Raw genomic sequence first — 24,702 nt, 5'->3', positions numbered from 1 at the left:
AGGGCAAAATGTGGGAGGCTGGCCAGGTGTACGTGAGAATTATCACATCTGGAGGTAACAAAGGCATGGATGAGGGTTTCAGCAGCAGAAGAGCTGAGGCAGAGTTGGCGCTAATAATGAGGTGGAAATGGGCGATCTGGGTGATGGCACAGATATGTGGTTGAAAGCTCATGCAGTCAAACATGACACCAAGGTTGCGAACAGTCTGGTGCAGCCTCAGACAGTTGCCAGGGAGAAGGATGGCGTCAGTGGCGAGGGAGCGGAGTTTGTGGTGGGGACCGAAGACAATGGCTTCAGTCTTGCCAATATTTAATTGAAGGAAATTTCTGCTTTCCAGTACCGGATGTCAGGTAGGCAGTCTGATAACAACAACCAACAGTGGAATCGAGAGAGGTGGATGTGAGGTAAAGCTGCTGTTGTCAGAGGACATGTGGAAACTGACATTGTGTTTTTGAATAGTGTTGCAGAGGGGAACATGTAGATGAGAAATAGGAGGGGGAGGCAAAGGATAGATTATTAGGGGACTAGAGGTAACTATGCAGGAATGGGAAGAGAAGCCATTGAAGGCAATTTTCTGCCTGCTATTAGATAGATAAGAATGGAACCAGGCGAGTGCAATTCGACCCAGCTGGATGATTGTGAAGTAGTGTTGGAGGAGGATGGTGTGATCAACTGTGGTAAAGGCTGCAGACGGGTCGAGAAGGACAAGGAAGGATTATTTGCCTCTGTCACAGTCACATCGGGTGTCATTCGTGACTTTAGTAAGAGCTGTTTCAATACTGTGGCAGGGGCCGAAACCTGATTGGAGGTATTCAGGCCTGGAGTTCTGGGAAAAATGGGAATGAACTTGGGAGGCGACAACATGTTCAAGGACTTTGTAGAGGAAAGGGAAGTTGGATATGAAAACCAACCTATATACCAGATTAGCAACTTGCTTCTAATGTTGGGACTTGTGGATTAGATTGTCCAGTGTCACACAGTGGTTTAGTTTTCAGAGCCACTGCCATTTATCCTGGATTGAAATTTATGGTGCAATTTCCTGCTGTAAAAATCAGTTATTTTTAACATTGGAGGTATGTTAAGAGCTGTCTGCATATCCATTGAGAGTGAACAAAAGGCTTGTATTGGTAAATTAACACTTGTTCTCAACAATTTATTTGCCAAACCGCAGTACTGGTCTTGCTTATGGCTACTACTGTTTATTTCTTTTTTATTTTTCCAAACAGCGGTGGTACAAATTTTTGACATTATATTGTAAAGGCAAAGAGGAATACATTTTGCTGTAACGTGCATATAGTGAAAGTGAAGTCTTCTGCCTTCTAATCAGATGGGCAGTGCTTCAAGCCACAGGTGTCTGTTACTTGGATTATTCTTGCTCATCTATCTGGGTGATTTTCCTTTTGCCCGTTCAGACCAGAGTTTTAAGGTGGATTGACAGGGAGAAGCAAAGCATTTTTCAGGCAGAAAGAAAAGCTGATGTTGTCCAGCTTGCCATACTTAAGTCATAGTCACTGAGTTCTGACAAAATCTGCATCTCAGACTATCCTATCTACTCACCAACAGAGCGCTTGTAATGGGAGGAAAAACTGGGGAAAATGGGCTGAGTAAAGTAAAAGGAGAAATAAAAGACTTAACAGATATTTGCATATCTATTTGTACATTTCTCATAACATTTGGATCTTTCCCCAACTAACTCCATTACAGCACTTTCTTTCTGTAAAAGGCTTCTTTGTGAGCCTTGTTCACTTTTCTACTTACAATGTTGGGACTGGAATGAAAAAGTGAATTAGCCTTGGAGCAATTATCAGTCAAGAAAATCATGGTCTCCCCATGAAAGGACCCATTTTATGCATAAAAACAGTGACGTCAAAGCTATGTAAAAACACCTAATGGCAAATAATTTTAATTTATGTGGCTAACTACCATAGCATCTTGAAAGCTGCTTCTGTGTGCTGTTGATATCTTTATATGCATAACTAATTAAGGGACTTTTTTTTTTTATAAGTCCAACCGATTTGATGCCATTTTATTTAGGCCACTGGTAAACCATATTTGGATCATAGTCGACAGCTACCAATCGTCTTAAATTTTGAGTGGAGTAATCGTAGTCACACTTCCAACGCTTACTGGTTAATTTACTTTAAAACACTAGTAAATGTTTCATCATACTTGAGATGTTGGAACTTAATCATTATAAGGTACGTTTTACTGTAATTGGTCAGTATTTAGTTGGTTGCTGAAGCAACAATTTATTATCTTTAATTATGAATTAATTAGGAAGAGAAGTTTGATATTCTTGACTTGATTATCTTTTGAATATACCTATTGGGTGGTCTGTGTTGCAAAGATTTCAGATTGATGCAAAGAAATAACCAATAAGACTTCCAAAAGTTATAAATAGTCTGCAGGGATCTCTTGAATGAACTGCTTATCAATGCTAAACAGTTACTTGCAATTAAATTATCAGCAAAAGGGCATTTGATTGAATTTAAACTAATTTTGTAATTTAATATGTGGTAATTGGCTTCAGGATTGTGAAAATTGTATGATTTTGTAGTTTAAAGGCTCTTCGTTATCCCATTGTGAAAACAGCTTAGGAAAACAGTAAAATCATAGATCTATTACAGATTTGCAGCCTCACTTACAGCTCAACTACAGTAAGCTAATTGAAAGTGTGATGCTCTTCTAAAATCTTGCATAAACGAGAACATTTCAAGGCTTCTTCCGACACTACTTTTGTAAAGGGGAAGTGGTCTTGTATTTCTCTCGCCATTTTGGATGCTTTCTATTGTTTCATTTGTTCACAAGAAAGTCTCGCTTCTTTGCCAGGAAGAACTTCATAATGACACTCAGGCTTTCATTATACTGTGCATGATGTTACGCTTTAATGATAGCGACTAATAAGAACATAGGATTGATGCTTTTTTTTAAATTCTGTTCTACATATAGGTGCAAACCCACCTTGAAAATCCAACCAAATACCACATTCAGCAAGCCCAAAGGCAGCAGGTAAAGCAGTATCTGTCAACCACCTTGGGCAACAAGCTGACAAACCAGGCCTTAAGCATGCCCTGTTCTAACCAACCAAGCGATCATGCCATGCCTCCAGGAACTGGAAGCAGTGCACCTAACAGCCCAATGGCCATGCTAAACATCAGCACAAACTGTGAAAAAGAGGTAATCCTAGAATTTTTTGTTTGGATAACATTGAGTTAGAAGTTAAAAGTAAATAATTACACAAAGTATGATCAACTTAAAACATGAAGCTCAGTGGGTTTTTTCAATTCAGCTTTTAAAATCTGTTCTGCATACTTCAGGTAAAATTACTTTGATCATTTTGTACTTTTTTGCTGTTTGATAAAATGGTTGTGACTTTTATGTCAGTTAATAGTATTTTGTCTATTTGAACTTCAAGCATGAGAATGTTGTGAAAGGTTAAAATCAAATTTGTACATTTGTGGAGGCACAAAGGTGAAGATGACTCTTTTATGGAGCAGCATAACTCAATATATTACAGATGTAATCGCTTAGTGAATGTAGTGATTCTACTGCTAGCAAAGTAAAATAATGAGCATATGTTATAAGAACAAAATTATGTTAATTTATGTCAAATGTAAAAAAAAAATAATTATTGAAACTGCCTCAGGATTTTAGTCACCTTGAAACATTGTGACCCTAACCCATCTACGTTGACACTGTTATCCACACACCAAATCTCACAGGGTTACACATGATAAGTTTACTGTTACTATTATGTCTGTTATTGTGCCAGTACTGGCACAATTGACTGCTTGAGGGTGTGACATTACAATAAATTACATTATTTATAAGTCTATCCTCACGAAATATAAGAGTATAGTGTAATTACTCTTTACATCTCACCATGATTTACTGTTATCTGACCAACCCATTCCAAGTACTTCATCATTGCTGTAGCATGTGGGTAGTCCAAGCTGACTTGTGCCCACCAGTCTATATTTTTTTCAAATTATAGGTGCAAACACATTATAATCACTTTGCAGAACATTTGCCAGTGGAGTTTACTTGTCCTAAGATGAAAATGGTATTTTTGGAGGCCTAACATTTTCACAATTTAAATCTAAATATGATATTTATCAATGTGCTGAATATTTCCATCAGAAAATAATGCATCCTTTCTAAGGGCAGCCAAAAATGAGATTGCAGATTACGTTCTAATCTGGTCCCCCACTCCCCAATAAAAAGCGTTCTCTGCAGTATTTAATCTCTCTTGTAGTAACAATTGCAAATAATAACTAAGCCTAATTGCAACCAATAAATTATAAAATGTAGACTAACAATGAAAATGTAATCCATTGTGTTTTTATGGGAAAAGCAACATATACATGTGTCAAGTAGTATTGTTCGTGAGAAATGAGTGAAAACGGATGATGAAAAATGGCAGATTATTAAAAATACAATATCCATTCTGTTAATCTAAATACACAGAATGTTTAACATTTTCAAGAAGTAAATTAATACACCATGTCCTCCACGGCTAGTTTGAAAATCAAAAATAAATGTTTTGTTACAGTACAAAAGTGCTTTTGTATCTTAACTTAAAAATACTGGTTATTAAGTGCTTACCAGCACAGGCATCATTTGGTGCCGATAGATATGCTGTCATCTATGAAATATGTTGTTCTTAATCCAGGACTTGTAACTTGGGTAGCACCCCATCTGAAGACGGGTAGTGGCATGAAAACACTACTATCGGGGATTTACTTACAATATAATTGAAGCCAGTGCTAACTTTACCAAAAGTCATAAATGGCCTCATAGACCAGTTGACATGACACAATATATAGTTTAAATCAAATGAACAGAAAGGACTGTTTTGTGCAACAGGTGCAAGCCAACAAAGATTAGAACCAGAATAAACAAATTGAAAATGCTGGTGAGGATCCTTTATTTATTTATGGATCACCACTCTACACTTTTCTGCACAAAGATGGGTTTGGTGTCTGAAGACCCACTCCTGCACTATTTGTGGTAGGTGAGTGTAGTGTTTATTTCAAACTTGTTAATGTTGTATCATACTGCAACATTTAACAGGAATTAACACAGCTTATTCAGATTCATTTATACATGCAATCGGCAATCCGGGTGCACATTGCACCCAAAATTGCTCCAGTTTCTGGAAGTGTTCTTTTTTTCCTCAAAGTCATTTGCATAATGTTGAATGTGAAATCTGCCATGAACCAGCAGAATCAGGCAGAGTTTTAGGACATAACTTTAAAAAAAAATACATCTTTGCTTTAAAATATATTCCTTGATGTATTCCATATGAATGGTAACTTGGTGCAGTTTGATTACTGGAGCTGCAAATCACAAAATAAGCATTTTTAATCAATGTCTAGTCTACCAACTATGAGTATTCAGATTGAAAATAGCTGAAAATTACTTTAAAAACTACACAGAACCATTTGCTAGTTACATCGATGTACATTAGTCAGTTTCCTAGTAAATTTTTTTAAATCTTCAACATATTTTAAAACATGTCTATTCCTGTTCCTGTGCCTAAAAATAGGCTTAAATTTAAGAGCTTCCTTGAAGGCCCGGAAAGTGGGGCAGTTAGTAGAAACTCTCAGTGGTGATTCATCTAATCTGGGGGTGTGGCTAGGTTTGTGAGTGGGACCAGCCTCGAGCACAAAAGATTGCAGAAACTTGATTTGTGCTGGGTATAATTTCTTGATCTTTTGCGCTGGTTTGGCCAATTATTGAAGAATTGCTTTGAAGACAGTGTAACTTAGCAAAAACTCCAGACCATAGTTCTCGTTGCTCATAGCACCACAATTGTGCAGTGTATGGACAAATGTTACACCTTATCCACTGCTCTATTTTCCTCTGTGTATCAAAAATGTCAGTTTCTTCATGCTTTCTTAAAATTAAGCATTATCGTAGCTCCTGAAGTGACACATCAGAAAGTAGGTTACGGTATTGTGTCCTCAATTAGTCATCTCCTTTTAAAAAATAATTTAATGCACTCATTCAGTTCCTCTGTCCAAGGCTTCTAAAGGATTGTTTATACCTTTATTGTGTTGAGCTTTATTTCTTGGAAGTCCTGCTAGGGACTATTAAACATCAATTATCTGAGTTTGTACTAGAATCTAATTATGCATCATTCCTGGACAAGGCACACACTCTTTAGAGATTTTGTGGAATACCTAATATTTTTCTTTTTTTTTCTTTTACAGGTCTGGTTGCCAGAAATGAAAATGGTAATAAAAAGAAACTTGCAAACACTAATGTTTCACTGATGATCTGTTGCATTGCATTGCATGAATTGCATTGTACAAATTTGTTAAAATCAATAATTATTTCATTTTTGCCATTTCATATCACAAAGTATATATTGTTAAAAGAAATAACTATATATGTGATAAAAAACAAAGTTGGAAATACTCAGCAGCTCAGCCAGCATCTGTAGGAGAGAAACAGAGTTAATGTTTCACTGATGATCTGTTGCATTGCATTGCATGAATTGCATTGTACAAATTTGTTAAAATCAATAATTATTTCATTTTTGCCATTTCATATCACAAAGTATATATTGTTAAAAGAAATAACTATATATGTGATAAAAAACAAAGTTGGAAATACTCAGCAGCTCAGCCAGCATCTGTAGGAGAGAAACAGAGTTAATGTTTCACTGATGATCTGTTGCATTGCATTGCATGAATTGCATTGTACAAATTTGTTAAAATCAATAATTATTTCATTTTTGCCATTTCATATCACAAAGTATATATTGTTAAAAGAAATAACTATATATGTGATAAAAAAACAAAGTTGGAAATACTCAGCAGCTCAGCCAGCATCTGTAGGAGAGAAACAGAGTTAATGTTTCAGGTCGATGACCTTTCATCAGAACTGTTGATTGTTTCATTTGGGACTGATGTTGGTTTGGCAGCGTATATTGGATGGGTGGTGAATGGGGCATCCATGACTGCCGCCTGATAATGTCATCAAGAAGCCTAACTGATTTTCATGATCAGGCCACATTTCAATATCAAGGGCAACCTGTCAGCACAATTCATATTTTCTGTCATGAGCTCAGCTGTTGGGAGGGTGGGAAATCGTGGGTGATCATATGTTTACGAATGTGATAGGTTATTTTTTGAAAATGTACAGATTGGGGAAATCTGGGTTTGTGTTGAATATTGTGGTGAGACTTAGGGACTGTGCTTTAATATTTGTGTGGTGGTGCAGAGTTGCCCTCTGACCAGATGTATCTCGCTTTGAGTTGGAGGCCATGGGGCAGGGACCACTCATGACTGGATAGGATACAGAGGATGGGAGACCAGGACAGCTCAGATTGAGCATTTATCAATCCGTCGCTGTGAAAGGCTCTGGCCTCTGACCCTACATTGACTCCTGATGCTTCAAACAACAACAACTTGTATTTATATAACATCTTTAGCATGACAGGAGCGTTATAAAGTGAAATCTAACACTGAGCCGCAATAGGCTATATTACGCCAGATGGCGAGATGCTTAGTCAAAGAGGTAAGTTTTAAAGAGTGCCTTAAAGGAGGAAAGAGAGTTAGAGAGGCAGGGAGGATTAGGGAGGGAATTCCAGAGCTTTGGGCCTAGGCTGTTAAAGGCACATCTATCAATGGTGGAGCAATTAAAATCAAGAATACTTAAGAGGTCAAAATTAGAAGAATGCAGATATCTTGGAGGTTGTGGGGCTGTTGGAGAGTACAGACATCGGGAGGGGTGAGGTCATGGAGGGATTTGAGAACAAGGATGAGAATTTTAAAATCGAGGCATTGCTTGATTGGGAACCAATGTAGGTCAGCAAGCATGGAGTCGATGAGTGAACAGGACTTGGTGTGAGTAAGGACATGGGCAGCAGAGTTTTGAATGACCTCAAGTTTACAGAGGGTAGAATTTCAAAATAAAATGATTATCCTTGTCTTTTAATTCCACTGTGGCCATAACCCTCCCTCCCCCTGTAATCTTCTACAACTCCTCTATGCACTCTGCTCCTCTCACTCTGGTGTCGTGCCTTTCCCTTCCCCACTCACCCCACCCCTTCCTTGACTTGACTTGTCCCAGTCCCTGGAATTTCCCGTTCTGCTTCACCATCTTTTTTTCCTCACTTAAGACGTTCCTTAAAATCCACCTCTTTCATGACAATTTGGTCACCCTTCTGAATCTTCCTTTGGCTTAGTAGCAATTTTCTTTTACCCCTCTGTGAAGTACCTTGCGATAATGCAAGTTGTTATCATATAACAGGGGGCTGGGTGTTGCCTTTTCGGACCAACTGACCCATTTTCAGCTGTTTTCATACACCTTCGGCTTCATAGTTCAGGTTTGAAAATTACCTACTACCGCCTTTCACCTTTGGGACATAAGTTTGAATCTAGCCCAGACTGAGAATTAAATTCTCTGCCAGTTGAAATCAATGGAATGAAAACTGGTCAAATTCTATTCTAGTTGCTGACACAGATTATTGTGGCAAAGATGAAAATCTATCCCATGTTTGAAACTCACTTCACCATCACAGTTTTTTGCAAGGAGAAAAGTAGCAGTTTGTTGGGAATGCTGAGCAATAATGATTTTGCAAACCCTGATGACTGATACGCCATGTTAAAATTAGATTTAATGTTTCAGGTCCATGTGACCTTTCATCAGAATGCATTTAATCATCTGATGAAAGGTCACACGGACCTGAAACTGTAACTCTCTTTTTCTCTCCACAGATGCTGCCTGATCTGCTCAGTATTTCCAGCATTTTCAGTTTTTGTTTCAGATTTCCAGCATTCGCAGTATTTTGCCTTTGTGTTAAATTTAGATTTATAGTCTTCTGCTCATGAAAAGAACACTAATGTGACAGATGGCTGTGATGGTGATAATTTTAACGAGTTCTAAGCTGAGAAAAGGAGGTTTAGTGTGATCTCACATTTTTCTCCCAAGGCTATAATTGAATCTGCTAGAACAATGATATTACTATGAATAAATCAAAGACGTTTAAAATTAAAAATCACTATGTCGAGGCAGATCTGAGGCCCTTTGCTTCTGTTTGTTTCTTACACTTTTTTTTCTGCTGGCTGTCATAGATGGATGATGTCATTGATGACATTATTAGCCTGGAGTCAAGTTATAATGATGATATACTTGGACTGATGGATCCAGGAATTCCAATGGCTAATACGGTAATTTTGTACCTCTATCAATTTTGATTCTGATATTTTTTCCCTCTCCTTTTCTGTAACTTTTCCCATGTAGCTCCCTCCCTCATGCCTACTTCTTCCTCTCAGGGTGAGTAGAATCAAGGAGGGTCAGTCTAGATTAAAAAAAAAATGGTGGAGTTATCAGAACTTTTTTCTTAACTGTTTCATGTGTAGAATTCACTAAGCTAAGATTGGGCCAGTTCTGTTGTGTCTGTGAGCTCACTCTAAATTTCTAATGTGTATGTAACCCCTGTAATTTTTTTCAATACTTCTTTTGTCTCCAAAATATACTTTATTCATAAAATCTGTAAGAAAATACATTACAAAACAATTCAAAACAGCACCAAGTTGACATTCCAGAAAGTGCAAAGGAAATTAGTTTTCTTCAATACAGGAGTGAGTTGCCTCACAACCCTTCCATTCCATTTTACATGCAATATACATTTTACAGCAAACCCATATTTGGTGTATACAGCCTGAGGGATTTTCCATGGGTTCAGCCTTTTGGTTCACGATGGCAGGAGGAGCTTACACAGTGGTCTTTCCCCATTGAGCTTTTGCAGCGGCTGCCCCAAGCTTTGTGCGTCCCTCAGCACGTAGTCCTGGACCTTGGAATGTGCCAGTCTGCAACACTCTGTCGTGGACAACTCTTTGAGCTGGAAGACCAGCAAGTTTCGGGCAGACCAATGAGCATCTTTCACCGATGGTCCTCCTGCAGCAGTCCCTGGAAACAGCCCATAGAGCACAGACTCCTGTGTTACAGAGCTGCTTGGGATGAACCTCAACAAAAAACCACTGCATCTCTTTCCACACCTGCTTTACAAAGGCACATTCCAGAAGGAGGTGGGCAGCAGTCTCTTGCCCACCACAGCCACCTCGAGGGCAGCATGCGGAGGCGGTGAGATTCCGGGCGTGCAGGAAGGATCTGATGGGGAGGACCCTTCTCACCACCAGCCAAGCCACATCTTGGTGCTTGTTTGAAAGTTCTGGTGATGAGGCATTCTGCCAAATGACTTTGGCTGTCTGCACGGGGAAGCATCCTACAGGATCCACCATCTCCATTTCCCGTAGGGCCTTGAGGACATTCTGTGCAGACCACTGTCTGATGTATTGGTGGTCAAAGGTGTTTTTCTGTACAAACTTTTCCACGAAGGATAGGTGGTACGGTACGGTCTAACTGGATGGAGTGTTCTGCGGAAATGTGGCCAGACCCATCCTTTGCAACACCGGGGACGGATGAAACCTCAACACGTAGTGACACTTGGTGTTTGCGTACTGGGACTGTACGCACAGCTTGATACAGCCGCACACGAAGGTAGTCATCAGGATGAGGGCGACGTTGGGTATGTTTTTTTCCCCCTTTATCCAGAGGTTTGAACATCGTGTCCCTCTGGACACGGTCCATTTTGCATCTCCAGGTAAAGCGGAAAATGGCACGGGTGACTGCCACGGCGCAGGAGTTGGGTATGGGCCCGACCTGCGCCACATACAGCAACAACGTGAGCGCCTCGCGCCTGATGACCAGGTTCTTACCCACAATGGAGAGAGAATGCTGCTCCCACATACTCAGTTTAAGGTGTACCCCGGCTACACGCTCCTTTCAGGTTTTGGCGCGTGCCCTGGCCCTTCCGAACCATATCCCCAGCACCTTCAGGTAGTCTGACCCGACGGTGAGGGGGACAAGGGATCGGTTGGCCCAGTTCCCAAAGAACATGGCCTTGCCTTTGCTGTGATTTAATTTGGCTCCCGAGGCCAGTTCCAACTGGTTGCAGATGCTCATCGGTCTGCGAATGGACAGCAGATCTGAGCAGAAGACCGTGACGTCGTCCATGTACAGGGAGGCTTTGACCTGAGTGCCTTGCTGCCTGGGATTGTCACTCCTCTAATGCCCGCATCCTTCCTAATGGACTCAGCCAAGGATGCGATACAGCAGACAAACAAGGCAGGAGAGAGAGGACAGCCCTGTCTAACTCCAGATTTGATGAGGAAACTTTTTGATTCTGACCCATTGATTGAGACTGCATTATTGATGTTTGTGTAGAGCAGTTTGAACCAATTGTCCCAAACCCAATTTTGGACAGCACGCCCATCATGTCTGTGTGCGATATCCTGTCAAAAGCCTTCTCCTGGTCCAAACTGATGAGGCAGGTGTCCACCCCCATGTCACGTATATAGGTGATTGTATCCCTGAGTAGCGCAAGACTATCAGGGATCTTCCTGCCGAGTACAGTACAGGTCTGATCGGGGTGAATCACCAACTCCACAGACTTGACCCGACTTTGGACAGAATCTTGTAGTCTACATTAAGCAGTGAGATGGACCGCCAATTTCTGATATCCGCCCTCTCCCCTCTTCCGCTTGTAGATGAGGGTGACGATGCCTTTCCTCATGGATTCTGACATGCTGCCAGCCAGAAGCATACTCTCATACACTTCCAGCAGGTCTGGGCCGATCCAGTCCCACAGAGTCGAATACAACTCAACTGGTAAGCCATCGCTTCCGGGAATTTTACTCATCTCGAAGGACCTGACGGCCTTTGTCAGCATCCAGAGTTAGTGGTTTGTCCAGACTCTTCTGTATGCTGTCATCTAAGACCTCCGTGATAGATGACAGGAAGGACTGGGAGGTCATGCTGTCCATGCGCTTCACGTCGTACAGCCCAGCATAAAAGGATTTACTAATCCTTAGTATGTCAGAGTGCGAAGATGTTACCGAGCCATCCTCTTCCTTCAGGCTGCTGATCACAGAGCTCTCTTCGTAACTTTTAGAAGAAGTAATGTGAGCACATCTCATCCCGTTCAACAGAGCGGACTCTGGACCGGAAGATGATCTTGGAGGCCTCCATGGCAAAGAGTGAGGCTGGCTGCTGGCTGTTCAACTCTTGGAGATACTCCTTGACCTCGACCCCCATCAACCACAGCCAGAGCAGAGGTTGCATTCTTTTCTGGAGTCGGGACATTCCCTCTGTCTCTCTGTTGCCCTCTGAACACCTTTGAGGATAAAGAACCTTTTGATGTTCGCCTTGATCACTTCCCACCAGTGCACCGGAGACTGAGAGGGGTTTCATGATTCTCCAACCTTTGTAATCCCTTTTGAGTTCTTCAACGTTCTCCATGGTTAGCAGTGTAACATTCAGCTTCCATGTCCCCCTGCCAACCCACTAGTCATCCTGTAAGCGAGAGTCGGCCAGTAAGAGGCAGTGGTCAGAGAAGAACGCCGGCTTGATGTCGGTGGATCTGACCATGGAAGCATGGGACACAAACAGGAAGTCAATCCTGGAACGGGCAGACCCGTCCAGTCTTGACCAGGTGTATCTACGCTGCGCTCCGTCTGCAGGTTTGCTGAAGACGTCGTGCAGCTTGGCATCTTTTACTGTTTCCATTTGGAATCTGGAAGTAGTGTCCAGTTTGTTGTTGTCACTGCCGGATCGTCCAGCTGCATCAATGATGCAGTTGAAATCACCGCCTGGAAGTCGCCAGCAGCAGTGGGAGATGCTGGAGGACGGTCAGCTGCTCGCTGTACTGAACCGGGGTGTACACGTTGATTAACCGGAGCAGAGCATTGTTGTACATTACATCTGCTACGAGGAGGCAACTGCCCACCACCTCCTTAACTTCGGAGATGGTGAAGTCGCCTCCCCGTAGCAGAATACCCAGGCAGGAGGAACTGGAATCATTACCCCCTGACCAGATCGATGACCCGTGCAACCACCATCGCGACCATTGCCTGTAAGTGCTGAGGTGCTGAGGATTCCACACTCCTGCAGAAACAGCAGGTTGGCTTTGACTCACGAGGTAACCCAAGGTTGAAACACATTGTGTAGTGGATTTAACGCTACGCACGTTAATCGAAGCAGTCTTTATACTCATTTTAAAGTTGGGTGTTGCTTACCACACCAGGTGTCCTTGCTAGTCCCAATCCTTGGGTATGTTCCTGCATACCCATAGTGTACACAAGCTGTTTCACATTCGCTGGGCTCAGAACCCCCCCCCCCCCGATTTCTCATGGGGTTTTTGTGCCGCTGGGGTGACATCAAGGGGGTCTTGTAGACATCAAGATTTGGGCTATCCTCTTCTGATGGTGTCTTTCCCCTCTGTCCCTTCTCAAAGACATCACTGCTCCTGGCTTCCCAGAGCTGAAGTGTGCTAGACGCTTCGCTGCTCTCGGTCTCCCGGAGCTGGGGTGCACTCGGCATCTCACTGATTTCGGCGCTTTGGGGTTGGGGCAGGCTGAGCCCATCACAGCTTCCAGTGCCCTGGAGCTGGGGGAGCTTGCTCTTCCAGCTCCTTTGAGTTCTGCCACTTCTTTTGCAGGTGCTGTCTTTTTGGCCCGTCCTTGTCCAATGAGGAGGAGCTGCCGTAGTCTGTCTCAGACGGTAGCCTCCGCTTGCCACTGGTTTGGGTGGTGACCTGTTCCTTTTTTGGAGGCTTCTTATTTGGGGTTTTCCTTTGTACCACTTTCCACTGACCAGTTTGTCCATCTGCTGCCTCCTCTTCCATTGATTCTGTCTTTAGAGGAGGAGTTTCTGGGCACGGGGTAGGTGTTGGGTGCAGCTACCTCCCCTTCTCCTTCTCATACAGACATCCTCGCTGCGGGGAGGATTGGTTGTCTCCCTCTCAGCACCAGACGCATTCACCGTTCCTTCTCCCGGCCTTTCCTTGGACCTTGCCGCCTGAGCCTAACTGAGCCAGCGTTTATGGCAGGTTTTGTAGAGGTGACCTGCCTCACCACATGGGTTGCAGCACTTACTCTGTTTACAGTCCGTAGTCTGATTGCCTTCCTTCTTGCAGTTCTTGCAGACAACTGTGCTGCAGTTTGCTGCCACGTCACCAGATTTGTCACAGGTGCGACAAACTCTGGGCTGCCTCACATAGACCAAGAAGCTTCGACTTCCCCCATTAGCGAAGATGGAGAGAGCGTGGATGATGGCTCCATTGGCATCGACCTTCAAGGTCACCTTGACCTGCTGCTTGCTGATCCAAATTCCAAATGGGTCCCTGACATCAGTACTGCTGCCGGCCACCTCGACGTACCTGACGAGGAAGGTGAGTACATCCATGACAGGAACATGGGGGTTGTAGAGGTGAATTGTCACCAACTAGTCGCGTTGCGACAGCAGCGTGAAGAGTAGCTCCACTGTGAGGATGGACAGCAATGCCTGGTCTCCCCTCTCCTTGAACACCTTCAGGAACTTGATGCATCCCACCACATTCTTGAACATCACGTCGAAATATCCACTGCTGGGGAAGTCCTGTAGGCAGAAGATGTCTGCAGCTTGGAATCCAAAGCAATCAGTAAGGATTTTCTTAATGAAGAAGGTATGGTCAACAGGTGCACCTCCTTCATTATCCTTCACGACCACCCGAACGGTGTTACGCAGTCCCTGGCCTGAAGCTCTAGAATTGGTTCGAGCCATTTTACTCAAAACTGACCTGGAACAGGATCAAAGGCTACTGATCATGTTCTCTCCCCTGCCAGGTAAGCCGTGTAATATTGTGATGTAAGCTGCATGTTACATGAAGCTACAAAGAAGTACCACAGTCATAACCTTCCAGGCACGCAGCCACATTGCACAGTATGGTGAATCTGATCACTAAGGATACTAACCAGTTCTCCCCATAATAACTTCTGAGGCGAAAATTTAAAATATATTGGCTTTTGAACAAACTTCTTCAAGAAGTGCATCAACAGTACACATAGATGCTTGAATACAATTCTTTCATTACTGTGGAAAGATAAGATCAAGAAACGAAGAATCAATTATTTAAATCTTGTGGAATTGATAACTCTTACAGTATCTCAAGATTGTACTTGTTCTCATTTCATGACAATTACAGTGCAGTAGCAGCAGTCTGAGGTACATAAATATTAAGGTGTGATTGCCAGTTAATTGAAGAAACATACTCCATTACAGTCCCATTGCACAGGGCATGCACATTTTGTTACTTTCAAAAGCAGTAAATGTTAATAGTTTAAAAATGGCAATGACCTTGATAAAGCCTTATGCAAAAATATATTATCTGCTCGTTTATCTTCAATGCTGTTTGTGGGATATTACTGTCTGCAAAATGGCTTCTGCTCACACCTCCACAATGGCAGTGACTGGACTTCACAACAATTCCTTGCATCTGAAATACTCTGGGGCACCTCTGAAGTGATGATAAGGGATTAAGCAAGTGCAAATTCGCTTTTGCTTGCTGTGAAAGGTTTGTTGATGTAGGTAATATGTAATTATTTGAAACAGCTAAGATTTGTAATTAACAAAGCTGCATAAATTCTGCTTAAGCTTGGAAAGCCCACTTCATCATTATTATTACACTAAGTCCAGTTTATAATGCCAAGCCACCTTTGGAAGCAGCTCTGTACATTGAGGTTTGCCTGTCTGTCAAAAACAACCCCTTTAAAATGTGAGGTAGTTTCACTAGGGTGAAGACATAAGTGTCAGCCAAAATCGATGGCCATTACCAGCCTGACCCCACAATTCACTTTATTACCTGAAGATCTACAGAGAAAGCATGTAGCAGTAAGTGCTGATAAACCTGCTGTTAATGTGAGAGGAGCAGAACAGCTTGAGACAGTTAGGCTGTTGGCATCCAAGCTATTTGGTTGCCACCATTATTTACAGACGTAGGAAAATAAAATCCAAAGCCACTCTAAGTGCCTCCTAATGCCAGACAATCACCACGAACATATTTTTGAGTTCATATCATTTCCAGCAAACTTTGTATTAATGCAAGCCGTAAAATGGAAAATAACTTTCCTGAAAATTAAAGTTATTAAACATACAGCATTTATTATAAATTAAATACAGATTTAGGTTTTAATGAAATGTAAATTATTTGGAAATAATGCCACAGCCTTCACATAGAAAAGCTACACTTGCACAGTGTGGTCCGTTATTATAGAGTGATTTAATTTAAATCATCAACTCCCATCAAGGTTTTCCTTTATGTCAGATAGTTACTAAAAAGTACAAATATTAACACTGGTGCCAGAACACTGCCACCATCAATCATTTTCTTGCATCCATAGGCTACCTAGTTGAAGTAAAAGTAAATATGAATCATCTCAGCCAACAGCTCAGAATGCTGGAATTGGACCTTTTCAATATGTTACTCATTCATTTCTTTCATTCACTGAAAATTGTTCCAAATTGAATTCATTGTTTTAATAGTAATCTTTCTAGGTTTGAATTTGCTTTATCATTCAGATGTAACCCAAAGTACTCACCAATCGTTTTTTCCTCTAGTCTGTTCTTCTGGCACAGTATTAGTAGTTGTAAATAGAATTGAGATTGTTTGAAGCGCTGTTGAAACTCACAAAAACAGAATTTGGCTTTGCCATAGAATCAGAAGCACAGTGATAGAAATGTAAAATATATAATAAAACAAATTCCACCAAGTCCGTAATCTAAAGTAGTACTCGGAGGTGCACCTGTTTATTTCTACATAGATGTCTACATCGATTCTCATCCATTTTGACCGAAGAATTCCTAGTTTTTTTTCTGGGACTTTTTGGGGTGTTTTTTTTCCTGAAGATCTAACTGCCTCATTAGAATCATAGATTGATACAGCACAGGAGGCCACTTGGCCCATCGTGCCTGTGCCGGCTCTTTGGTAGAGCTACCTAAAAGTCCCACTCCCGCTGTTCTTTCCACATTGCCTTGTAATTGTTTTCCCTTCAAGTTTCCTTTTGAAATTTACTATTGAATCTGCTTCCACCACCCTTTCAGGCAATGCATTCCAGATCACAACAACTCACTGCCTAAAAATAAGTTTCCTCCTGTTGCCTTTGATTATTTTGACAACCACTTTAAATCTGTTTCCTCTAGTTATTGGCCCTTCTTCCGGTGGAAACAGTTTCTCCTTGTTTATTCTATGTAAACAGTTTATGATTTTGAACACTTTTGTCAAATCTCCTCTTAACCTTCTCTACTTTAAGTACAATAACCCCAGTTTCTCTAGTCTCTCCACATAACTGAAGTCCCTCATCCCTAGTACCATTCTAGTAAATCTCTTCTGCACCTCAATGTTTACTACATTTCCAAGTTTTATATCATCTGCAAACTTTGAAATTATACCCTGTTTACCCAAATCCAGGCCATTAATAATAATACCAAAGAAAAGCAGAAAATGCTGAAACTACTCAGCGGGTCTGGCAGCATCTGTGGAGAGAGAAAGAGTTAACGTTTCAGGTTGATGACTTTTCATCAGAACTGGGAAAAGTTAGAAATGTACTAGGTTTTAAGCAAGTGATGGGAGGAGGGTGGGAAGAAGAACAAAAGGGAAGATCTGTGATAGGATGGAAGACAGGAGATATTAAATGACAAAAGGGTTGGTAGTGTAAGGCCAAAGGGAGTGGTAATGGGCCTTCTAAAGGAACGAAAGATGTGTTGAGAAGAGTTATGAATGACAGAATGATGAACAGCTGCCGTCCGAAAGCAAAAAAGAGAGAAAAACAATAGAATGAAACCAAAACCAGCCAATAAATGGAAACAAAGTATGGCAGAGGTTATCGTCTGCAATTGTTCAACTGAATGTTGAGTCCAGAAGGCTGAAAAGTACCTAATCGAAAGATGAGGTGCTGTTCCTCGAGCTTGCATTGAGCTTCATTGGAACACTGCAGGAGGACGTGGACAGAGAGGTCAGCTTGGGAGCAAGATGGAGAATTGAAATGAAAGACGACCAGAAGATCAGGGTCACACTTGCAAACCCAACAGAGGTGTTCCGCACACAGTGTCTCCTCAGTGTAGAGCAGACTGCAATGTGAGCAGTGAATACAGTATAGTAAATTGAAAGAAGTACACGTAAATCGCTGTTTCATCTAGAAGGATTGCTTGGGACCTTGTATGGTGAGGAGGAGGTAGTAAAAGGGTAGGTATTGCATCTCCTGTGCTTGCATGGAAAGGTGCCATGGGAAGGGGAGGGTGTGTTGGGCGTTTTTGAGGAGTGGACCAGGATGTCACGGAGGCAACAGTCCCTTCATAATGCTGAAAGGGGATTGAATGATGTCTTTGGTGGTGGCTTCATGCTGAAGGTGGCAGTATTGGTGTAGGATGGTCTGTTGAATACGGAGGTGGTTGGGTGTAGGGTGAGGACAAGGGGAACCCTATCATGATTCTGGGAGGGAGAGGAAGGGGTGAGAGCAGAAGTGCAGGAAAAAGAATGGACATTGCCGAAGGCCCTGTCAGCCTCGGTGGGGGTGAGTCCTCGATTGAGGAAAAGGGAAGCTGGTATGGAAGGTTGCATCATCAGAACAGATGCGACAGAGAAACTGGGAGAATGGAAAAGAGTCCTTACAGGGAGCAGGCTGCGAAGAAGTGTGGTCAAGGTAGCTGTAGGAGTATGTGGGCTTATAGTGAATATTCGATGAAAGCCTATCACTAGAAATGGAGACAGAGAAGTCAAGGAAGGGAAGGGATGAATTGGAGATGGGCCCTGTGGAGGTGAGAGAAGGATGGAATTTGGAAGCAAAGTTGATAACATTTTCCAGTTCAAGGGAAGAGCAGGAAACAGCACTGATATAGTCACCAATGTACTGGAAAAATAGGTGAGGGAGGGGGTCTGAGTAGGACTGGAACAAAGAATGTTCCATATATCCCATAAATAGACAGGCACAGCTAGGACCCATGTGGGCATCCATAGCAGCTCCTTTTATTAGGAGGTGTGAGTGGAGTTGAAGAAGAAGTTGTTCAATGTGAGAACATGTTCAGCCAGGTGGAGGAGCGTTGTTGTGGATGGAAACTGGTTAGGCTTCTGTTTAAGGAAGCAGCAGAGAGCCCTCCGACTGTTCTGGTGGGGACTGGAGGTGTAGAGATTGGACATCCATGCTGGTGGAGGTTAGGGCCAGTAAATTGGAAACTGTTAACGTGACGGAGGCCATTTAAAGAGTCATGGATATAATTGGGAAGAGACTGGACAAAGAGAGAAAAAATGGAGTCAAGACAGGAAGAAATCAATTCAGTGGGATAGGAACAGGCTGAAACAATAGGTCTACCAGGGCAGTCCTGTTTGTGGATCTTGGGAAGAAGCTAGAAGCGGGCTGTTTGGGTTTGGGAGACTATGAGGTGGGAAGCTGTGGAAGAAAGATCTCCAGAGGAGATGAGGTCAGTGACAGTCCTGGAGACGATCGCTCGAAGTTTGGTGGTGGAGTCATGGTCCAGGAGATGGTAGGAGGAAGTGTCAGAGGGTTGGCATTCGGCCTCTGCAAGGCAGTGATCAGTTCACTAGACGACGAGCACCACCCTTGTCAGCAGATTTGATGACAATATTAGTGTTGAACTTGAGACAACAGAGCACAGTAAGTTTAGAAGGAGACAGGTTAGAATGAGTGAGTGGAGCAGAGAAATTGTAATGGCTGATGTCACACTGGTAGTTCTCAGTGAAAAGATTGAGAAAGGCTAAGAGGTCAGAGGAAGTGGTCCAGGTGGAGGGTGAATACTGGAGACAGGTAAAAGGGTCCACTGTGCAGGGGGAAGACTCCTAGCCAAAGAGTTGGGCACAGAGGCGAAGGCAATGTAGGAAGAGCTCGGCATCTTGCCGAGTTCACAATTCAGGTTATTAATATATATTAGAAGGGGCAGTGGGCCTAATATTGACCCCTGGGGAACACCAGTGTACTCTTCCTTCCAGTCTAAAAAAGAACATTTCACTGCGATGCCTTTTTTCCATAGCCAAATTTGTATCTATGCTACCATTGTCCTTTTAATCCCGTGATCTTTAATTTTACAAAATGTCTATTATGTGGTACTTTGTCAAATGCCTTTTATAAGCCCATATACACATCAACTGCAATACCCTCATCAAGCCTTTACATTACTTCATCAAAGAACTGAAACAAGTTAGTCAAATACAATTTGCCTTTAACAAATCCAGGCTGAATTTCATTTTTAGCCCATAGTTTTCCAGATGCCAATTAATTTTTCCTTTCTTAAAATAGTGAGTAGTTGTAATAAATATGAATAACTCATTATTCTTTTATATTTCAGTTGCCTGTGCCTGGTAACATGTTAGATGTCTACAACAATCCAGGAATGGCAGCACCTGCCATTACCATCAGCAACTCCTGTCCAGCGAACCTGCCCAACATTAAAAGGGAACTCACAGGTACAATGCAGCCCATTTCTCCATAAAAATCGACACCTCTAATATTGATCTTTTTTTATGTGTATGTGACAATAGGAATTATATGGAATCAGAATATTTATGCAAATAAAGTTGGATCAGTAACATAACTAATTCTCACAAAGTGTTAGACGCCAACATGAATTAAAAACTATTAAAATATCAAGAATGGTTTTACCTGTGCAAACCTGTTTGAGTTCAACAAACTGCACTCCAGATAATATTCACTTGCTGGTATAATTGTGCAGAAACAGGACAGCAGACAGGTGGAGAACAAAATTTGAAGTACTGGTTTAAATGTTGGTAAAAGTAGAGGTGAATGGGTTACATGTTCCTATGCTGTACAATAGTTTAAAATCCAATTAATGCAGCTAACGTTTCATGACATGGGTGAACTGAGCTCATGCGGCATTTTCAATGTTACTCCAATGTGCCACCCACAAGACCAAACTTGTACTGGTTTTCTTTATAAAAACATAGAATAAAAGATTCTATTTGTGAGAGTTAGTACTTTTGTTTTTAAACCATGTAAGGATAAAAAAAAAATCACTAAAAATATGATAGGCTTAAAAATTCTTGACCTATCCTTTACTTCACTGAATAAATATTGGCTGAATTTTACAGACCGCCCCCACCGTTGTCGGGGATCATGGCGGCTGGGGGGCTGGAAAATGCCTCCGGCAGAGGTTCACCACAGACCTTGATGCCGGGAAGGACTGGCCCAATATTGCTGGCAGCAGCGAGGCCCCCTGGCGGCCCCCGCCCCTCCACTTGGCGAGGGGTGCCAAATTTGAATAAGTAAAATAATTTAAATGAACGAATAAATTACTTTCTCACTCCTGCCGTCTGTCCCGAAGCGATATTGGTGCCGGTGGCCGGCACTTCCATACCTTCAGATCCCCATCCGGGGATCCGAGGTGGAACACCGGTGGGGAGGGGGGAGCGGGTATGTTTTTCAGTGTGTGGGTGGGTGGTGGTGGTGGGCAGTGGCGTCAGAGTCATTTCATTGGTGTAGGGGATGGTGGGAAGGGGTAAAGTTTAAAGTTTGTGAACTTTGCAGGGGAAGGTCAGGTGCACAAAGTAAGTGTTTTGAGGGGGGAGAGGGCAGGTAATTAATACTATGGTTATGGGGGACGGGGTGGGAGAGGGTCAGGATCAATTTATTTAATCTTTTAAAATCACTATCTCTTTAAATATTTAAATTGAAATGTAGAGCTCCGAGCCCTTTAAAAATGGCGTCAGCGCCTGTGCAAATGCAGCTGACGTCATTGCCGGGGACAGACATTGGGGTGGGTGGTCCACCCCGGCTATTTAAATGAGCTACCACGTTTAATATCGCAGCGGCTCCACGTCATACATCCCGCGCAGGCAAAATCGCCATTGTTTACATCAGCATTTGATATTTATCAAATAATTTGTGTAAGAATTGTGGCAGCTAAAGAGATATAAGTTTCAAATTGTGAAGGTTATGCAATTCCTTTACCTATTGGATTACTCAGTAATTGAACATTAGTTGAGTATCCTCATCCATGCTTTTGTTACCTCTAGACTTGACTGTTCCAATGCTGTCCTGGCCATTCTCCCATCTTTCATCCTCCATAAACTTGAGTGGATCCAAGACTCTGCTGCCCGTATCCTACTTGTTCCAAGTTCTGTTCACCCATCACCTCTGTGCTCACTGACATTGAAAGTTTTCATCCTTGTCAAATTGCTCTCTGGCTTCGCCACTCCCTATCTCTGTAACCTCTGCCAGCCCAGCAACCCACCAAGGTCTTTACGATCCTCCTTTTCTAGCCTCTTGCACATCTCCGATTTTAATTGCTCCACTATTGGCGGCCATGCCTTCAGCTGCTTAGGCCCTAAGCTCTGAAATTCCCTCCTTATATCTCTCTGCCTCTCTACCTCTCTCTCCTTCTCTTAAGATGCTCCTTAAAACCTACCACTTTGACCAAGTATTTTATCATCTGACCCAATACCTCCCTACGTATCTCTGTGTCCAATTTTGTTTGATAACCCCTGTGAAGCGCATCGGGATGTTTAACTACAATAAAGGTGCTATATAAATGCAGGTTGTTATTGTTGTTAAATATGCTTTTGAAGGAAATCTTGAGATCATAAAACAATATTTGCATGATGTGGGAAAAAGTGTCTATTTTTATCCTTGAAGAGATGGGCTCTGGATGGAAACGGCCAGTGGATTATTTGTACACGTTGATTGTGGTACACAAATTGCAAACTGCAGCAAGTAACTAATTCACGGTTTAATAGCTCATAGAGTTTTCTGTAAAAGGACAAGTGTAATCATGCTGCACACTGAAGAAAATGGACTTCGTCGGTATTTATTTGCCTCTGATTAAAATCTAAAGTGATATGCTGCTCACTAAACATTGCGCCAGCCATCTTATAATTCAGGTTGGATTTCTGTTCTGTATTTCCAAAACATTTAGCCTCCTGAAATAGAATCGAAGGAGATCTGAAGGCTGCTTCCCAAATACATGCTTTGTCTCAAGAACCTGCACAGCAGTTTTGGGTCAACCCTTTTGAGCTTTGATTCAAGATGGTGATTTCTACACATTTGGCTGGATGCACACTTCATCTGTCATCACACCATCCTACATCCTGCACAATTATAGGAGAGAAGTGGAGTCATTCCAAGTACCCAGACTAGCCATCAGTAATATTCCAGTAGCATTTTACAGTAGGATGTGAGTAATTCCAGAGTAAAAGCTCAGTGCACAGGACCTTCAGACAGGCCCCAGAAAAAAGCAGAGACAGCTTTAGAAATGAGTTTTTGGACTGAACTGTCACTGAAACCAATCAAAGAGCACCTAACCCTGGTCACTGGAATTACAGATTCTGCATTGCTATGTTTATTGGCAAAATCAATGTCATTGTGCAGTTTATTTTGTCAGTAAACATCACTCTGCAGCTTTCAAGTAATGAGCTAATTCACACATTTCTACTCAATTTGCAGTCTCTCTATTAATAATACCTACCTGTAGGATTATTTCTTGGTTGAATTGACTTCCAACCATTTGCCATTGCCAGTATCTTTGGCAAAGAAAAATCACTAGTTTTCAAAATTTTGCTCTTCGTAAAACATTTTTGTTCATTCTGAATTTTCCTCTACTGAAAATATCAGGTGTACATATCAAAATATATTTTTCACTCTCACACATTCATTAAAAAACACAGACTTTTCTCTTTTTAACCCATCAAACATTGGTCAACTTTTGCTAAGGGCAAACTTGAATGCAAGTGTTAAAATCGAAGTCAGCTCAGTGATGTCAACAGGGCCTGATCTGTAAAGAAAGAGCTTCCAGTGGGTGTCCCACAGCAGGTTAAAAGTTTAACTGCTGAAAGGCAGCAGGAATGGTTGGGGTTGGTCACTATGGCTATTTTAACAGCCCACCTCCCCAGTTTCCACCAGGTGGGCAGTGTTAAAATTGGTTCTAATTGTGTTTGGTTAAGTCATATGCTGAATACAGACTAGGAACAGATGTTACCAAAATCACAAGAACATGATGAATATTAAATATTGCCAATTAGCAACTTTTTCTACATTTGCTGTTTCATTTTAGCTCAGATAAAAGATGTGGGAAAAAGGTCTATTTTTATCAGTAAAGGGACAAGCTCTGGATGGAAGTGGCCAGTGGATTATTTGTACACATTGATTGTGGTACAAATTGCAAACTGCAGCTATCAATAATTCAAGGTTGTATTGTGCATAGAGTTTTCCTGTCACATCCTGCAGATTGGTTTCTGGCAAGTATGAAGCAACAACTCAGCAAAATGCACCTTTGTGAACATTCGTGATGCAGCAATGAACTTAAAATTTTCAGCAAAATATTAAAGCTTTCAGGTGGCACAGTTAGGAGCACTCGTGCCTCTGAGTCAGAAGGTGTGGTGCTTCGTGGAATTCAAGTCCCACTCCTGGACTGAGCGCCATAATCTAGGCTGACACTCCAGTGCAGTACTGAGAGAGTGCTGCACTGTCAAAGGTGCAGATGAAACGTTAAGCCAAGGCCCTGTCAGCCCTCTCAGGTGGATGTCAAAGATCCCATGATATTTTTGGAAGAAGAGTAGGGACATTATCCCTGGTGTCCTGGTCAATATTTATCCCTCAGTCAACATCACAAAAAAAAGAACAGATTGCTGTCTGTGGGAGTTTGCTGTGTGCAAATTGGCTGCAACATTTCCTAAATTACAACAGTGACTGCACTTCAAAAGTACCTAATTGGCTGTAAAGTGCTTTGGGGGTGTATGGTGGTTGTGAAAAGCATTAGATAAATGCAAGTCTTTTTTTCTTTTAACTGTCAAATTCCATACTGCAAGTATGTGTGTGTGTGTATATATATATATAATGTATGTGATATGTT

General features: G+C 42.0%; 1 protein-coding gene across 4 annotated transcripts in view; it reads left to right on the top strand.

The window, feature by feature from the left end:
- The window catches only part of LOC137380028 (microphthalmia-associated transcription factor-like), a 335,859-nt gene that overhangs the window by 288,316 nt on the left and 22,841 nt on the right, over window positions 1-24,702 (top strand). For all 4 annotated transcript variants that reach the window (XM_068051537.1, XM_068051539.1, XM_068051540.1 and 1 more), the window contains exons 3-6: window positions 2,950-3,177; window positions 6,216-6,239; window positions 9,087-9,182; window positions 20,188-20,305. In XM_068051537.1, coding sequence (XP_067907638.1) covers window positions 2,950-3,177; window positions 6,216-6,239; window positions 9,087-9,182; window positions 20,188-20,305 — 466 coding nt within the window. The remainder of the gene's footprint in view (window positions 1-2,949; window positions 3,178-6,215; window positions 6,240-9,086; window positions 9,183-20,187; window positions 20,306-24,702) is intronic.

The sequence above is a fragment of the Heterodontus francisci genome, chromosome 19, assembly GCF_036365525.1.
Source record: "Heterodontus francisci isolate sHetFra1 chromosome 19, sHetFra1.hap1, whole genome shotgun sequence".
Lineage (NCBI taxonomy): Eukaryota > Metazoa > Chordata > Chondrichthyes > Heterodontiformes > Heterodontidae > Heterodontus > Heterodontus francisci.
The sequence above is the reverse complement of the archived record's forward strand: the minus strand, read 5'-3'. Positions and strand labels throughout refer to the sequence as shown.